Source organism: Oreochromis aureus, linkage group 3 (genome assembly GCF_013358895.1).
Source record: "Oreochromis aureus strain Israel breed Guangdong linkage group 3, ZZ_aureus, whole genome shotgun sequence".
Lineage (NCBI taxonomy): Eukaryota > Metazoa > Chordata > Actinopteri > Cichliformes > Cichlidae > Oreochromis > Oreochromis aureus.
This window is the reverse complement of record NC_052944.1, coordinates 2,896,451-2,915,291: the sequence shown is the minus strand read 5'-3', so window position 1 is coordinate 2,915,291 and position 18,841 is coordinate 2,896,451. Positions and strand designations below refer to the sequence as shown.

At 41.2% G+C, this 18,841-nt stretch overlaps 1 protein-coding gene across 1 annotated transcript in view; it reads left to right on the top strand.

Annotated features, from left to right (window-relative positions):
- Positions 1-18,841, top strand: part of LOC116336284 (NACHT, LRR and PYD domains-containing protein 1b allele 1-like) — a 147,492-nt gene that overhangs the window by 117,104 nt on the left and 11,547 nt on the right. Inside the window, exon 4 of the mRNA XM_039609149.1 lies at positions 18,612-18,785. Within this exon, the coding sequence (XP_039465083.1) occupies positions 18,612-18,785 (174 nt within the window). The remainder of the gene's footprint in view (positions 1-18,611; positions 18,786-18,841) is intronic.

The following is an 18,841-nucleotide window of genomic DNA, read 5'->3' as shown; positions in this document are numbered from 1 at the left end:
ACAGATATGAAAAAGCTGAATCAAACATGAATAGCCCAATAATTTGTGAACATTTTAAAGTTTAAATGGAGTTTCTATGTGAAAGTATGAGGAAGTAGTTAAGTTTCAAAAACAAGCAAGTTTTAGCAGAATTGTGGAAGTTTCCCATTCATTTCAATGGGACAAATTAAAGGAAAAAAACTTAACATTTCAAAAAGTATAATAGTAATAAATACCAAAAGTCATAGCCGGAAAGAGCAGAAATAGCAAAATATTGTGAAATTTGAACGGTGAAAATAGCACAAAAATTGTGGAACTAGTTAAAGGCTAAAAAACGTACGGAAGCAACTTGAAGATGAAGAATAATTAGAAAAATTTGCATTGCCTGCGAAAATGCTGTGTGGATGCCTTAACGCCGAAGCTGTCTGCTGAACATAGCTGAAAAAGATGAAAAGTTGCAAAAAATTGTATGGCGGTGAAGAACTGAAAATTCTGCTGAAAACAGGTGAAGAAGCTCAAATTTTTGCTGAAAATTGCAGAAAAGCCAAATATTCTACTGAAAAGGGGTAAAGACGGAGAAATTTTTGCTGAAAAGTGGTGAAAAGAAATTTTGCCATGAGCAGGTTTTGAACCTAGCCCTCCTGGTCTCAAGGGAGCTACTCATCTCACTGAGCCAAACCCATTCTCTCAAAGAAGAGGTGGATAGACTGACAATTCTGCTGAAATTAGCAGAAGCTGCTGAGAATTGTGCTGATAAGAGGCGAAAAGGCTGAAAAGAGGCAAAGAAGCAGAACGTTGCGCTGAAAAGAGGTGAATCAGCAGAGTTTCTGCTGAAAAGAGTTTTTTTTTTTTCTGAAAACAGGCAAAAAAAGCTGGAATTTGTGCTGAAAAGGGGTGAAAAAAATGAAAATTTTGCTGAAAAGGGGTGAAGAAGCTAAAGTATACCAAATCAAAGTATTTGTGCCAAAACATAGTATTTCTGCCATATTGTGGTATTTGTGCCACAAAAGTTACTACATTACAACATGAATACGGATTAAAGATGAAAGAAACTGGCAACAAATTCCTCCACTACAAACCAGTCTGATACCACTTCTTTGCAGTGTTCACGTTTACTAAGGCACTACCCAAAAGGCGCCACGAGAGGGCACTCCAACACAAGAGATGAGGTGAATGAGCAGAATTTCTGCTGAAAAGAGGCAGAAGGTTCTGTATGTAGAAAAAGAAACACTGTTGAACCATGTGTGAAATAAATAAAGAAATGAAATGAAAGAACAACCTGGTTCTGCTCAAATTCACCAATCAGAGGTACTGCCTCAGTCTGCTTCATCAGGCTGTGTACTTGTTTCTGCCATGGAGCGTTAACAAGAATCTGAGGTCCATATTAGAAAAGCTGCTAAAATCATAAAACTTTGCAGAATTGTAATAAATTAGCAGTATAAATTACAGGTCTGTGATAGTGTATAAATTTGTAGTGAAAAAAAAACACGTGGACCAAGGTGGGATTGAACCCACGACCTTTGAGCTGCAGAGCCGTGTCATTACTGATTGCGCCACCTGGAAAGGGGGCGGCGGTCTGAAAGACAGATACTTGGGCAGTCAGAAAATAGATCGCGGTGAGAGGCAAAAAACGCCGTTTTTTGGAGTTACAAAACGTTGTGTAACTCAAAAACTAGGAGGGCTAGCAGCATAATTCTTGTACTGGGTGAATCAGCGGACTTTGGTGTATTTTGACTGCGATTTTCTCAGTTTTCAGCCGATTTTCTCCGTTCAAACTCTAAACTGTTCTGCTATTTCTGCTAATTCCGGCTATGACTTTTGGTGTTTATTACTGTTATACTTTTTAAAATATTACACTTTTTTCCTTTAATTTGTCCCATTGAAATGAATGGGAAACTTCCACAATTCTGCTAAAACTTGCTTGTCTTTGAAACTTAACTACGTCCTCATGCTTTCACCTAGAAACTCCATTCAAACTTTAAAATGTTCTCAGATTATTGGGCTATTCCTCTCTGATTCAGCTTTTTCAGATCTTCTACCGTTTTAATCTTATCTCTCTTTAGTTTTCAGTTGCAAAATTGTGATTTTTCAGAAAATACATGCGTTGCTATGGTTGCTATGCAATTAAGTCAGAGTGAGTGCTGGTCCGTTCTGAATTTTCTCTTCATGTCTGAACAACTTCTTGCTACTCACACAATTTCCACTCAACCCCACAAATTCTACATCAAAACGTAGGTACTTTTGCTGGCTTTCAGAAAATGTCACTATCTTTATTGTGAGGTTTACCGTTTTTTCGCAATTTGCCTCGGAGTGACACAAGGTCTGACAACTCCCCATTCAAAGTCTATGGGGAGGTTTTGAAATTCAGAGCTGAAATTCTGTAACGGGAGGCATTTTCAAATTGCCATATCTCTTTAACAAAGCAAAGTTAGGACATGAGGCTTGTGCCAATATATCTTCAGACACTGCTGACACTCACAGTGGAAGCAGTTTTACAATTATCTTACCGTTGAGCAATGAATTACGTTTGTTTGAGGGTGGAAATCTGTCCTTCTCTCAGTCTTCAAACTCTGGAAATGAAGCCGTTTCTTCTCTCGTCATATCTCCGCGACGGAGGTAGAACGAGCTATGAAAATCGCAGTCAAAATACACCAAAGTCCGCTGATTCACCCACTACAAGAATTATGCTGCTAGCCCTCCTAGTTTTTGAGTTACACGACGTTTTGTAACTCAAAAACGGCGTTTTTTGCCTCTCACCGCGATCTATTTTCTGACTGCCCAAGTATCTGTCTTTCAGACCGCTGCCCCTTTCCAGGTGGCGCAATCAGTAATGACACGGCTCTGCAGCTCAAAGGTCGTGGGTTCAATCCCACCTTGGTCCACGTGTTTTTTTTTTTCACTACAAATTTATACACTATCACAGACCTGTAATTTATATTGCTAATTTATTACAATTCTGCAAAGTTTTATGATTTTAGTAGCTTTTCTAATATGGACCTCAGATTCTTGTTAACGCCCCATGGCAGAAACAAGTACACAGCCTGATGAAGCAGACTGAGGCAGTACCTCTGATTGGTGAATTTGAGCAGAACCAGGTTGTTCTTTCATTTCATTTCTTTATTTATTTCACACATGGTTCAACAGTGTTTCTTTTTCTACATACAGAACCTTCTGCCTCTTTTCAGCAGAAATTCTGCTCATTCACCTCTTCTCTTGTGTTGGAGTGCCCTCTTGTGGCGCCTTTTGGGTAGTGCCTTAGTAAACGTGAACACTGCAAAGAAGTGGTATCAGACTGGTTTGTAGTGGAGGAATTTGTTGCCAGTTTCTTTCATCTTTAATCCGTATTCATGTTGTAATGTAGTAACTTTTGTGGCACAAATACCACAATATGGCAGAAACACTATGTTTTGGCACAAATACTTTGATTTGGTATACTTTAGCTTCTTCACCCCTTTTCAGCAAAATTTTCATTTCTTTCACCCCTTTTCAGCACAAATTCCATTTTTTGGGCTGTTTTCAGAAAAAAAACTCTTTTCAGCAGAAACTCTGCTGATTCATCTCTTTTCAGCGCAAGTTTCTGCTCCTTTGCCTCTTTTCTGCAGAAATTCTGCTGATTTACCTCTTTTCTGCAAAATTTTCAGCCTTTTCACCTCTTCTCAGCACAATTCTCAGCAGCTTCTGCTCATTTTAGCAGAATTGTCGGTCTCTCCTCCTCTTCTTGAGAGAATGAGTTTAGTTCAGTGAGATGAGTAGTTGCCTTGAGACCAGGAGGGCCAGGTTTGAATCCTGCTTAGGGTGACATGTTTTTTTTCACCACCATACAACTTTTTGCAACTTTTCAGCTTTTTCAGCTTTTCAGCAGACAGCTTCAGCGTTAAGGCATCCACACAGCATTTTCGCAGGAAATGCAAATTTTTCTAGTTTAGAAATGGGTCAAAATATTTTCTCTTCTAGATTTTTTGCACACAGTCTGATGTGCTGCTGCTCTGAGGTTTACTGCTCTCTGTGAACTTAGAAAACTGTGAGGTACAAGTAGATTTGACACAACTTATAATGGCTGATTTCCATATAACGGTGGAATACAGGGACTTAATCGTTAAGTAAGAAGAAAGTTTGAAGCCTAATCTTGAAAGTAGAGATAGTGTCTGTCTCCTGAATCCAAACTGGAAGCTGGTTCCACAGAAGAGGGGCCTGAAAACTGAAGGCTCTGCCTCCCATTCTACTTTTAAATACTCTAGGAACAGCAAGTAGGCCTGCAGAGTGAGAGCGAAGTGCTCTAATAGGGTGATATGGTACTACAAGGTCATTAAGATAAGATGGGGCCTGATTATTTAAGACCTTGTATGAGAGGAGCAGGATTTTGAATTCTGGATTTAACAGGAAGCCAATGAAGGGAAGCCAAAAGAGGAGAAATCTGCTCTCTCTTTCTAGTCCCTGTCAGGACTCTTGCTGCAGCATTTTGGATTAACTGAAGGCTTTTCATTGAGTTTTTAGGACATCCTGATAATAATGAATTACAGTAGTCCAGCCTGGAAGTAATAAATGCATGAACTAGTTTTTCAGCATCACTCTGAGACAGGATATTTCTAACTTTAGAGATGTTGCACAAATGGAAGAAAGCAGTCTTACATATGTGTTTAATATGTGCATTGAAGGACATATCCTGGTCAAAAATGACTCCAGGGTTCCTCACAGTGTTACTGGAGGCCAAGGTAATGCCATCCAGAGTAAGAATCTGGTTAGATACCATATTTCTAAGATTTTCAGGGCCGAGTACAATAACCTCAGTTTGATCTGAATTAAGAAGCAGAAAGTTAGCGGCCATCCAGGTCTTTATGTCTTTAAGACATTCCTGCAGTGTAACTCATTGGTGTGTGTTACCTGGCTTCATGGACAGATAGAGCTGGGTGTGCTATGTTTTCTGATGATGCTGCCTTGGTGATTTCAACATCCATGTCTGCTGTGACTCTAAACTTCTGGTCAAGGACTTTTTAAATATTATTGACTCTTTTTTTTACTCAAACTTTATTAGATTTTAGTATTAAAACAAAAAACAAACAAACAAAAAAACACAGAAGATAACAGAATGGACATTCCCAGTCACAACAACAAAACAAATAGAGAATCAATACATATTCTCTTCCAAAAAAACAAAATCCAAAATAACGTAAATACACAATGATGCCAATATTTCACATAGACCCAATTACAGCTATCATATTTAGTCCGACCTTAACTACTTTAGCCGGATACGTCACTGACCTGTATATGAAAGGTATTTGGCCCATTTATCATTATAGTCGTCCAGTCTATTTAGCAGTCTATATGATAATCTTTCGTAAGCTGCCACTTGTCCCAAAGAAATATACCACTGAGACCCAGCCTATGCAACCGTGAGGGTGTCCAGTAAACTCTATTTAAAATCTTCAATTGAACCAATCTTGAACGCAATTCACGTGACATTTTTTTCAGATTCCTAAGAATGCCATTCCATTCCTCCACTGTAAAGCTGAGATTTAAGTCCATTTCCCACGTTCTTTTGAGGGACAGTGTATTAGGATCAGAAGCTAATAAAAGCATTTTGTAATAAGCTGATGCCTCTTGTCCACGCCCGAAGATTTTTTTGGTTCCCTCCAGAAAGTTGCAGCTTAAAGGGAACTTTGCGGATGAGCCAAATGTATTAACCATCAAATGTCTTAGTTGAAGGTATTTCCAAAATTGCTGCCTAGGTAAATCAAATTCTTTTGCAAGTTTTTCAAATGATTTAAATATACTGTTTTCGTAAAGATCCCCCAGCACTGTTATATCTCTCTGAAACCAGAGCTTCTAAAAGAAGGGTAATTTGGCAATAGAAAGTTTGGGATTATACCAAATACCAGCAGATTGGTTGAGATATGGGTCAAATTTGAATAATTTGGACATTATTTTCCATACTTCTTTCAAATGAGAAAATACCGGATGTGATTGGATGTGGGGGGACAGATTAGTTGATAAGCTATATAATGGTGTAAATGGCGAGCAAGCAGTACTTTCAATGGAGAACCAAGGAGGCGCTTTCTCATGTGCCAAATGCCGAAGAGAAAAAGCATAATGATATAAAAGTAGATTGGGCATCTCTAACCCACCTCTGTCCACTGGTTTCTGCAATTTTCTCAGATTCAATCTAGGCTTTTTATTACTCCATATAAATGCTTTACAAAGCTGGTCAAATTGTTTGATGTATTTCAAAGGAACATGAATTGGAAGAGCCTCCAACAAATAATTGAACTTAGGTGTACATACCATTTTAATTACATTTACCTCTCCCCACATTGAGAGATACATCTGAGACCAACGATCAACATTAATTCTCATATCGCTGAGTAAAGGTTCAAAATTTATCTTTATCAGGTCTGACAGATGAGGCGGGAAGGTAATGCCTAAATACTTAATGCCCTTCTGAGGCCAGGAAAACATACCGGTTTGAAAAAGTGACCTAGGACAATAACTAGTTAACGGAAGGGCCTCTGATTTTCCAATTCACCTTGTAACCAGAAATAGCTGAGAACGTATTTATTATTACCTGCAAGGACTTTAAAGACTTTTCTGGGTCTGATATAAAAAGCAAAATGTCATCGGCGTACAACAACAGTTTATGACAGTCTCTCCCTATACTGACACATGGATAATTGGGCTCCCTATGAATAGCCACTGCCAGCGGCTCAAGGGCCAGAGCAAAAAGGAGTGGGGAGAGGGAATATTATTGACTCTTTTAACTTGACCCAGTGGGTTACTGGTCCCACGCATGAAAAAGGTCACACCCTGGACTTGGAGCTTTCCCACGGGCTGGATGTGTGCATCACTGAAATATCTGAGTTGGGCATCTCCGATCATTTTCCTGTGTTGTTCACTGTAACGCTGCGCTGCTCGGTAGATAAGCCGTGTGCCTCAGCGTGTAAAAAGCGAGTGCTTAATGCTCTAACAGCGCCGCTTTTTCTGCTGCCTTTATGGACTCTGGAATAATGAACTCCAGCTGTTAAAGTGTTGAGGACCTTTCAGACATTCTTCATTCTACCTGCACTGATATTTTGGACTCTACTGCTCCGTTCAGGACTCTGCGCACTCAGCATTTATCAGAGCTATGGTTGAATGAACATACGCGCTCCCTTAGACGTGACTGTAGACGCGCCAAAAGGAGCGAAAGGACAGATTGTATGTTTCTCTACAGATTTTAAGGACTTTCTGTCTTTCTGCTCACCAAGAAGCTGTAAAAACTGCAGACACAGTTTGTCTTAAACTTAGTGTCAGTAAACAGTCACAGGCCTCAGGTACTTTTTAATGTCCTCAATCGTTTTCTTCCTTCACGTGATAATGTCGGAGTCGTTTCTTCACCAAGTATTTGTGATGATTTTTTAGCATTTTTAACAACAAGGTTCTATCTATTAGGGCTCTTGTCTCGCCGACTGCTGCCTCAGATCCGAGTCTTTCTCCTGTGTGCTCAGCTGTCTTAGAGCAGTTTGATCCCGTCTCCCTTAATGACTTGACTGTGGTAGTTTGTAACCTAAGATCATCACACTGCCCCTCTGATTGTCTCCCCCCAACTACTCTTTCAAGGATTGTCAGGTTGGCGATTGGCCTGTAATTAGCTAAGACAGCTGGTCTAGGGATGCTTTTTAAGTAAAGGTTTAACTACAGCCAGCTAGGGATGGGTACCGTGTAGATTTGAAAACCTGCTGAATCAGAATCAGTTGCTGATGATGGCTTTTTTCTTTTACATTAATCATTTATAATCTTAACTCAAAGTGAACATAGACTTGATTGAAGTAACTCAGATCAGCCAATTCAAAATGCTAATTCAATCAACTCTGAGTTTATGGCTGGACTCAGTTTGTTGGCCCTGCACCTTAAAACTATTCCCTGTTTGTCCCTCATGTTTTTTGGATATTGTTTTCACATCTTATGTCACAGCTAGCGGGGCGAGCCATGTTGAATTTAATAAAGGACCCAAGATGCCGACACTGCTGTGAAGTGAGTGAGCTTTATTGAAACGGTGAAGTGCAGTGGAGATGGCCTGTGCAGAAGCTAAGATAACCTCTACTGAAAAAACTAAAAAACTAACCTGAAACCTTAAACGGAGACATGGGGAGATAACACAGACGAACCAGCAACAAGCAGGAGAAAACAAAGGGCTCATATACACAAAAGAGCAATCAGGGAATGAGAAAAGGGAGACACAGCAGGATTAACTGGACATAACCAGACAAGGGGAAGCAAAAGTAGACACACTAACGTAGGACATGGCTCTGTCAAAATAAAACAGGAAGTGAACACAGAGACACAATACTAACACAGTACAGAGGGAACACAGAAACCAAAACCTCAGAACTAGAAAATCTATATCAGGATGAAATTGTAACAAAAGACAATAACAATCAAAACAAAACTACTGAGTCCACAGACTCGGGACAGACATCGGCTCAAACTGTGGTCATAAATATTTTGTAAATCAGACTGTGTAGTTGTGAACTGAGTTTTGTAACATTGTAAAACAAAATATCTGAAAAGTTTATGTTTTTGCGTTCATTGATTTGTGTGTGTAAAAATGTAAAAAGTGTAATAAACATTAGAACTACTTTTGCTGACACAAAGTTTGGCGAGCACTGCAAGTTGTCCCTTTAAACCAGTCACTGATATAAAGAGAGCACCTTGTTCCAGGGCATCTGAGCATGGAGACAAAGCTTTATGCAGGAGATGGTAAGAGCTGTTGGGACTAAAGAAACTGAGCAGAAAACTACAGACATCTGGAAACTGAGTTGTTAATTCTCAGGACTAGCAAAGCTTCACCATGACAGTCATCTGATTGACTGAACCCATCCAAACATCACTTCATGGACCTTTAGCTTGTGTCTGTGTGTGGACAGACATAACATGAGCTAATTATTCATTACTCCTCCACAGAGTGGAGCAGGAGAGAGCCGAGGTTTCCACTGGTCAGTCTGCACAGCAACATCAAACACACCTGGACTCTGTGGTTATGGTTTGTAGTACTACGTTTACATTTGTTCTTTTCAGTCACCTCTATGCTGCACTTTGTGGACCAGAGGATTGTCAGTGTGTCCAACATAAATCAGAGTTTGGGCTCCATGATTTCAGTCAGATTGGGGTGACTGTAGCTCAGGAAGTGAGCAGGTCAGCTACTAGTCAGAAGGTTTGTCAATCAAACCCTGGCTGGCAAATGTACTGGGTAACGTACTAAACCCAAGCTGCCCTCTGATGCATCCATCAGAGTGTGAAAGAAAGTATTTAAGCATAGAACAATGTGCTTGGTTGAATGAGGCATGTTGTATAAAATGCTTTGTGTGCACAGAGTATCACAGAGAGCTATATAAGAACCAGTCCATTTACCACTGGGTAATTCATATAGTCTTCTTTTCCAGCGGCTGGAGGACAACATCACCATGTTTGTGAAGAACGAGCTGAAGAAGATCCAGAAGCTTCTGAGTCCAGATCACCCAGAAACTTTAAAGAGCCAGATGGAGGATGAGGAGATGTTTGGAGGTGAGGATGAAGATGAAAGAAAGAGCTGCAGAGAAGCATTTCTGAAGATCACACTCCACTTCTTGAGGAGACTTAAGCAGCATGAGATGGCTGACCATCTGCAGAGCAGTAAGAGAATCTCTCTAAAGACTGAATATTGATCTTTCCTAATAGCTCAAGAAATGGACCAATAGACATTCATCCTTTCAGGGTACTGAAAGGCTGTGATATTTATTATATAATATTTTTTTCTGAATTTCTTACCTTCAGAAATATTTGCTTCACTCTGTAAATGTGAACTTAAAGCCCAACTGAAGAAGAAGTTCCGGTGTGTGTTTGAGGGCATCGCTAAAGCAGGAAGCCCAACCCTCCTGAATCAGATCTACACAGAGCTCTACATCACAGAGGGAGGGACTGCAGAGGTCAATGATGAACATGAGGTCAGACAGATCGAAACAGCATCCAGGAAACCAGACAGACCAGAAACAACCATCAGACAAGAAGACATCTTTAAAGCCTCACCTGGAAGAGACGAACCAATCAGAACAGTGCTGACAAAGGGAGTGGCTGGCATTGGGAAAACAGTCTTAACACAGAAATACAGCCTGGACTGGGCTGAAGACAAAGCCAACCAGGACATCCAGTTCATATTTCCATTCACTTTCAGAGAGCTGAATGTGCTGAAAGAGGAAAAGTTCAGCTTGGTGGAACTTGTTCATCACTTCTTTAATCAAACTAACCAATCAGGAATCTGCAGGCTTGAAGACTTCCAGGTTGTGTTCATACTTGATGGTCTGGACGAGTGTCGACTTAATTTGGACTTCCACAAAACTAAAATCCTGACTGAAACCACAAAGTCCACCTCATTGGATGAGCTGCTGACAAACCTCATCAGAGGGAACCTGCTTCCCTCTGCTCGCCTCTGGATAACCACACGACCTGCAGCAGCCAATCAGATCCCTCCTGTCTGTGTCGACATGTTGACAGAGGTCAGAGGGTTCACTGACCCACAGAAGGAGGAGTACTTCAGGAAGAGATTCAGAGATGAGGAGCAGGCCAGCAGGATCATCTCCCACATCAAGAAAGCTCGAAGCCTCCACATCATGTGCCACATCCCAGTCTTCTGCTGGATCACTGCTACAGTTCTGGAGGATGTGCTGGAAACCACAGAGGGAGGACAGCTGCCCAAGACCCTGACTGAGATGTACATCCACTTCCTGGTGGTTCAGGCCAAAGTCAAGAGGATCAAATATGATGGAGGAGCTGAGACAGATCCACACTGGAGTCCAGAGAGCAGGAAGATGATTGAGTCACTGGGAAAACTGGCTTTTGATCAGCTGCAGAAAGGAAACCTGATCTTCTATGAACCAGACCTGACAGAGTGTGGCATCGATATCAGAGCAGCCTCAGTGTACTCAGGAGTGTTCACACAGATCTTTAAAGAGGAGAGAGGACTGTACCAGGACAAGGTGTTCTGCTTTGTTCATCTGAGTGTTCAGGAGTTTCTGGCTGCTCTTCATGTCCATCTGACCTTCATCAACTCTGGACTCAATCTGCTGGAAGAACAACAAACAACGTCCATATGGTCTAAATTATTTGATAAACCAAAACTCCAATCTCTCCACCAGAGTGCTGTGAACAAGGCCTTACAGAGTCCAAATGGACACCTGGACTTGTTCCTCCGCTTCCTCCTGGGTCTTTCAATGCAGACCAATCAGACTCTCCTACGAGGTCTGCTGACACAGACAGGAAGTAGCTCACAGACCAATCAAGAAGCAGTTCAGTACATCAAAGAGAAGCTCAGTGAGAATCTGTCTGCAGAGAAAAGCATCAATCTGTTCCACTGTCTGAATGAACTGAATGATCGTTCTCTACTGGAGGAGATCCAACAGTCCCTGAGATCAGGACGTCTCTCCACAGATAAACTGTCTCCTGCTCAGTGGTCAGCTCTGGTCTTCATCTTACTGTCATCAGAAAAAGATCTGGATGTGTTTGACCTGCAGAAATACTTTGCTTCAGAGGAGGCTGTTCTGAGGCTGCTGCCAGTGGTCAAAGTCTCTAAAAAAGCTCTGTAAGTTATAAAGTTTTTATTATTTAATTTGGTTGGTATGTTATGGAAAAACACACTGCCATCAACCTCTGTTTTGTTTTTGTCAAAATCACTGTAATATAACCACTGTACCTTTATATACATGTGACTTGTATTAATGCTGCTGCCCTCTTGTGGCTAAAGTGTAATTATGTTATTGTTATTAGGGAGGATTTGAGAGAAACATGCCAAGTGAGTCAGCACCTTCACTTTAGCTTAAAAATCCAAATTCTTATGTCATCAGTTATAGTTGCATGTGTTCATTATCATAATTTAACCTTTAATATTGATGTCTTCAATTTATTTTGAGTAAACTAGCAATAATTTTATTGTAGTAGTCATAAAATACATAAAATAAGTTAAAATTACAAAACGAAGCATGACAACAGATAAAATCAGCATTAAAGCGAATAAGCCAGTTTAAACAGATGTGTTTTGAGCTGTGACTTAAATACTATGTTCCCCATAGTAATAAGGTGTGAGGATGGAACAGTAAGATGAATAGCAGATGATGATCTGAGAGGGCAGGAAACAGTGGTGATATGGAGCAAGTCACACAAATATGAAGGAGCAGATTTATGGATACACTTGTATGTAAGAAGTAAGATTTTAAAATTTATCCTGGCCTCTATGGGCAACCAGTGAAGCTGCTGAAGAACTGGGGTAATATGAGCACTTAACGGAGTACGGGTTATGACCCGAGCTGCAGAATTTTGAAGAAGTTGGAGTTTATGAAGGGACCTTTTAGGGAGACCAAATAGGAAGGAATTACAGTAATCAATACGGGACGTAATAAGACTATGGACAAGGATGGCAGCAGCATGGGGAGTAAGGAAGGGACGGAGTCGGTTAATATTACGTAAGTGGAAGTAAGCAGACCGGGTTATGTAATTAATGTGAGACTGGAATGAAAGAGTATTATCAAGTATGACACCCAAACTCTTAACCTGAGGGGAGGGAAGGGTGGGAGAATTTTCAATGTTAATGGAAAACTGTGGGATTTGGTTAAGATAGATGGTGTACCAACAAGTAAAACTTCAGTTTTATTACTGTTAAGTTTGAGGAAATTGGAGGAGAACCAGGAGCTAACCTCAATAAGACCGTCTGAGAGGGAGGTAGGTGGGAGGGATGAATTGGGTTTAGAAGAAAGGTAGAGCTGGGTGTCATCGGCATAACAGTGAAAATTTATATTATATTTTCGGAATATATAACCAAGAGGGAGCAAATAAATAATGAATAAAAGAGGCCCCAATACTGAACCCTGGGGCACACCAGCAGAAACAGGAAAGAGAGTTGAAGAGTGGGATTTAAGTTGGATAAACTGAGTGCAGTCTGAGAGATAGGAGGTAAACCAGGCAAGGGGGGTATGACTAATACCAATGGAAGCTAACCGGTTCAGGAGAATATTGTGAGAAATGGTATCAAACGCCGCACTAAGATCAAGAAGGATGAGGATGGATAGGAGACCAGAATCAGCTGCCATCAGAAGGTCATTGGTAATTCTTAACAGAGCAGTTTCTGTGCTATGATTGGGGCGGAAACCAGATTGAAATTGTTCATAGAGATTATGGTCATTGAGATGTAAATGAAGCTGGGCGGCGACAACTTTTTCAAGAATTTTTGAAATAAAGGGGAGATTTGATATAGGGCGAAGATTATCAAAGATTATCAAAGTTATGCACCAGGCTTTTTGAGAATTGGGATAACAGAAGCCTTTTTCAGTGCTTCAGGAACAATTCCAGTGTTCAGGGAGGAATGAATAATATTGGTTATGAGAGGTGCTAACGAGGGAAGACAGTCTTTAACTAACACAGTAGGGAGAGGGTCAAGTTGACAGGTGGATCACTTAGATTTTTTAATGAGATTAGATACATCAGTTATGGAGGGAAGAGTAAAGCTTGAAAATAACTGACAGGAAGACAGTGGAGATTTTACAAGTGAAAAAAGAGATAAGAGAGTTGCAAAACTCAACAGAATACATGTGGGAGGGGAATGTGTCTGGAGGTTTTGTAATTTTACTGAACAATGAATAGAGGGACCTGGAGTTACCTTCATTAGAACTAATTAAACCAGAGTAGTAAGCAGATTTGGCTGAGGCAATGCAGTCCTTATAGAACAAAACATGATCATTGTGCATTTCTTTATGTACAGTAAGTCCGGTTTTCTTGAATAGACGTTCGAGTTGGCGTCCTTTAGCTTTAAGGTGACGCAGGTCAGAGGTAAACCATGGAGCTAAACGGGAAAATGAGACAGTTTGATGTTTAAGGGGAGCAAATATGTTAAGAAGGTTATGAAGGTTGACATTATAATGACAAACGAGTTCATGAGGGTTTGAGGAGCTGTAGATAGATGGAAGATCATGGACGGCAGATGAAAAAACAGCTGGGTTGATATTACTAATTTTCCTAAAAGTGATATTACGAGAGATACAGGTTTTGGAAGCGGTTATGTTTGCATCAAAAGAGATAAACATATGATCAGACTGGGGAAACAATGTGGCTCTACAATGGGTGGGGGTAATGCCAGAACAACAGACCAAATCCAGGATATGACCTTTGGAATGGGAAATTTTATGTACTGTAGAAGCCCAAAACTTTCCAGGCATGAGGTAAAATCTCTGGAAAGAGGGATTTTATCATTGTCCATATGAATATTGAAGTCACCAGCAATGATCAGATTTGGAGAAAGTACAGAGAAATGAGTGAGAAGAGCAGAAAATTCATTTAAAAACTCCTTGTTTGGCTTAGGTGGCCGATAAACAGTACATATGATGGTGGGGGTAGATCCAGGGAGCTGTAGTGCAATGTATTCAAATGAATGGGAGGGAGGGGCAGAGACAGGGAGTACTTTCCAGTGCCTCCGGTGAATTATCGCGAGACCTCCGCCCCTCCCCGAGATGCGACGTTGACAGGTGTAAACAAACTCAGATGGAGTGGAGTCAATGAGAGAAACAAAGTCATTGGGCTGTTGCCATGTTTCAGTCAAGCAAAGAAAGTCCAACTTACGATCACAGAGGAGATCATGTACGAGATGTCCCTTACCAGTGAGAGAGCAGATGTTTAATAGACCAAACTTGATGCTGGAGTTACCATGCCTGACAGTAGGCTTAGTTGATCTAGCCAGGTGGGCCAGCACACTGTGGTCAACAGCCCGGTCAGTCTTGCAGGGAGGACGACGAGTTTTTGACCAGATGGAAAATATTGAGTTAGTGTCGTTGATGTTGAAATTCCGCCGAAGCCCTTGGTGGATATACCTGCGGCGGGGCTGGAAGGCGATGTCCAGGTAGAAGTATAGAGCCACAGGTGGTGAGACAGCCAGGCAGAAACGGAGCCGCAAAAGATCCGTAGCAGAGTACTACAGTGGCTTGCAAAAGTATTCGGCCCCCTTGAACTTTCCCACATTTTGTCACATTACAGCCACAAACATCAATCAATTTTATTGGAATTCCAGGTGAAAGACCAATACAAAGTGGTGTACACGTGAGAAGTGGAACGAAAATCATACATGATTCCAAACACTTTTTACAAATAAATAACTGAAAAGTGGGGTGTGCGTAATTATTCAGCCCCCTGAGTCAATACTTTGTAGAACCACCTTTTGCTGCAATTACAGCTGCCAGTCTTTTAGGATATGTCTCTACCAGCTTTGCACATCTAGCGACTGAAATCCTTGCCCATTCTTCTTTGCAAAACAGCTCCAGCTCACTCAGATTACATGGACAGCGTTTGTGAACAGCAGTTTTCAGATCTTGCCACAGATTCTCGATTGGATTTAGATCTGGACTTTGACTGGGCCATTCTAACACATGGATATGTTTTGTTTTAAACCATTCCATTGTTGCCCTGGCTTTATGTTTAGGGTGGTTGTCCTGCTGGAAGGTGAACCTCCGCCCCAGTCTCAAGTCTTTTGCAGACTCCAAGAGGTTTTCTTCCAAGATTGCCCTGTATTTGGCTCCATCCATCTTCCCATCAAGTCTGACCAGCTTCCCTGTTCCTGCTGAAGAGAAGCACCCCCAGAGCATGATGCTGCCACCACCATATTTGACAGTGGGGATGGTGTGTTCAGAGTGATGTGCAGTGTTAGTCTTCTGCCACACATAGCGTTTTGCATTTTGGCCAAAAAGTTCCATTTTGGTCTCATCTGACCAGAGCACCTTCTTCCACATGTTTGCTGTGTCCCCCACATGGCTTGTGGCAAACTGCAAACGGGACTTCTTATGGTTTCCTGTTAACAATGGCTTTCTTCTTGCCACTCTTCCATAAAAGCCAACTTTGTGCAGTGCACGACTAATAGTTGTCCTATGGACAGATTCCCCCACCTGAGCTGTAGATCTCTGCAGCTCGTCCAGAGTCACCATGGGCCTCTTGGCTGCATTTCTGATCAGCGCTCTCCTTGTTCGGCCTGTGAGTTTAGGTGGACGGCCTTGTCTTGGTAGGTTTACAGTTGTGCCATACTCCTTCCATTTCTGAATGATCGCTTGAACAGTGCTCCGTGGGATGTTCAAGGCTTGGGAAATCTTTTTGTAGCCTAAGCCTGCTTTAAATTTCTCAGTAACTTTATCCCTGACCTGTCTGGTGTCCAAATCCAATCGAGAATCTGTGGCAAGATCTGAAAACTGCTGTTCACAAATGCTGTCCATCTAATCTGACTGAGCTGGAACTGTTTTGCAAAGAAGAATGGGCAAGGATTTCAGTCTGTAGATGTGCAAAGCTGGTAGAGACATACCCTAAAAGACTGCCAGCTGTAATTGCAGCAAAAGGTGGTTCTACAAAGTATTGACTCAGGGGGCTGAATAATTACGCACACCCCACTTTGCAGTTATTTATTTGTAAAAAATGTTTGGAATCATGTATGATTTTCATTCCACTTCTCACGTGTACACCACTTTGTATTGGTCTTTCACCTGGAATTCCAATAAAATTGATTCATGTTTGTGGCTGTAATGTGACAAAATGTGGGAAAGTTCAAGGGGGCCGAATACTTTTGCAAGCCACTGTATATTGATATATTAATATATATTAATGAATTATCGGTTAATTTCATTTAAAATAATTCATTATTTATTTATGTACAATTCTAATTAGTTAATTACATATTTAATCAATTATTGGTTTGTTTTCTATTTTAATTATTTTACTGACACATTTAATGAATTATTTAATGATGTATTTATTTAATTCACGTTGCTACTCCTGGCCCTGCATCGCTGTTCATAAATACATTTTATTTGTCAGCTTCACCCATCAAAGTCAGGGGGCGGGGCTAATGCTGATCAAGTCAAAACCATTGCTTTGGTCTGGTGGGCGTTCTTTTAGTGGGCTTTTCTCAATACTAAGTAGGCCTACACACCAGGGTTTGGACATTTGTGGACCCAAACTATACTTAAACTTTACCCTTTTTTGTGTGTCACCAAATACACTTTCAGTATTTTCTAGACAAGAATGTAGTGGCATAACCTTTGACCTCTTTTGGCTCCAAACAGAAGTGACAGACTTGAGCAGGGTTCATTTAAAGGCTGACAGAAGTGGAGTGGTGACGGGGAGATGTTTGACAGGACAGTGTTTCAGCCTCCACAGGTTCATGTTGTGCTCCATCAGTCAGTGAAGATGAAGTCAGTGCTGATGAGGCTGTAGAGTGTGTGAGGGATGTGAATGAGGATGATGAAGATCTGATGATAGCAGATAAAAACAGGCTGCAGAGACTTTGAGCCATACAGGGCACACAGTGTGTGTACAGAACAGCTGAAATCATTCTGGAGGCCTCACTGGAATATGGAAGCATCACAGTACAGCTTCACTAAAGTCTCTGATATGAGATGAGAAATGAAGCAGCCAGAGCTTTTCATGAGTGGAAATCCACTGTGACTGTGAGCTGCTGCTACAGCCTCCAGATTAGCCAGCAGCTCATCCTGCTCAACATTTTCTCACCAACTTTAATGGAAGTCTGATGTTTTCAGCTGGAGTGATGGTCAGGGTGGCCTCCTCTCCTCTTCTTCTCCTCTTCCTCTTTCATTTGTAAAGCCACTTCTGCTGCTTTCATTCATTTGGAAGTCCTGTAGCTGAGTTTGGGAGAGACTAACAGCCTCGGCAGCAGAGGGGAGAAAGGCTGTAACACCACCACTTTACTCTCTTCTACCTGTCACATCATTTTATCAGGAAACAAATATGCTCATGTTTTTACTATGTTTGTCTTGAAGATGTAAGAAGATCACATGGTGCTTTTATTATTGTGTTGGTTTGTTTCCTGTCTCTTGGATGGAGCCCAGCTGTGCGTGGCCCCTGGGCCTGTGGTCAGAGTGTGTGCTGGATAATCCGGCCCAGGATGAGGCCAAACTGACATGGGATGAAATGTCTGTCACATAATTGAGCTTAGTGTAGTTTCATTTCTGCACAATTTAAAAACAACCAAAACTTGTTTCTGTCTTTTCTAAGTTATACTGTAGACTTTCTTTGATACTGTGTCCAAAAGGAGCAGCTTTTACTTTGAAGGGGAGCCGTCTCTGTTTCCTCTTCAGGTTGGATGATGGAAGCAAATGAGTGTGTGATGTTCTTTCAGTGTTGCACTTTGTAGACGCTCCCTGAGCACTGGTCTCACAGCCAGCTGCACATAGAGACCAGTGTTGTTAGTCCAGGTCAGAAGATGACTTGTTGGAATGAAAATGAGCTTGTAGTTTGTCTGCTTTAATCATGTGACTGGAAAAAGGTGTTGGACTTCAAATATGTCCATTTCTTTCACACTTCACCTTTAAAAGTGAAGCCTTGTGGTTCCTGGAAGGAAAAACACGACTTTTTCAAGTCTTTGTCCTGTTTTTATGAGAAATGTACGACTTTAATGTGAAACATTCAGAGTTTTTTCTCTTGTTGTGTTTGTTTGAAGCTGCTTCCTGTTGGCTTCAGCTGTTTGGAGTTTCCATTTTCTAAACTTCTACATTCTGAACCTTCTTCAGCTCTGAACAGATGATGAAACACTGAATGATTTCAAGCTCACACTTTGTCTAATAAATTTATATCTTTCATTCTTTATACAGATTGATGAGCTGTGGTTTGTCAGAGATCAGCTGTGATTATCTGGCAGCAGCACTGAAGTCCAACCCCTCCCATCTGAGACATCTGGACCTGAGCTGGAACAAGCTGCAGGATTCAGGAGTGAAGCATCTGTGTGGTTTCCTGGAGAGTCCAGGATGTGGACTTGAAACTCTGAGGTCAGTCAGCATGTTTTAGTTGTGCTGAGATGAATATGATGTGAAAGTTGTGCTGA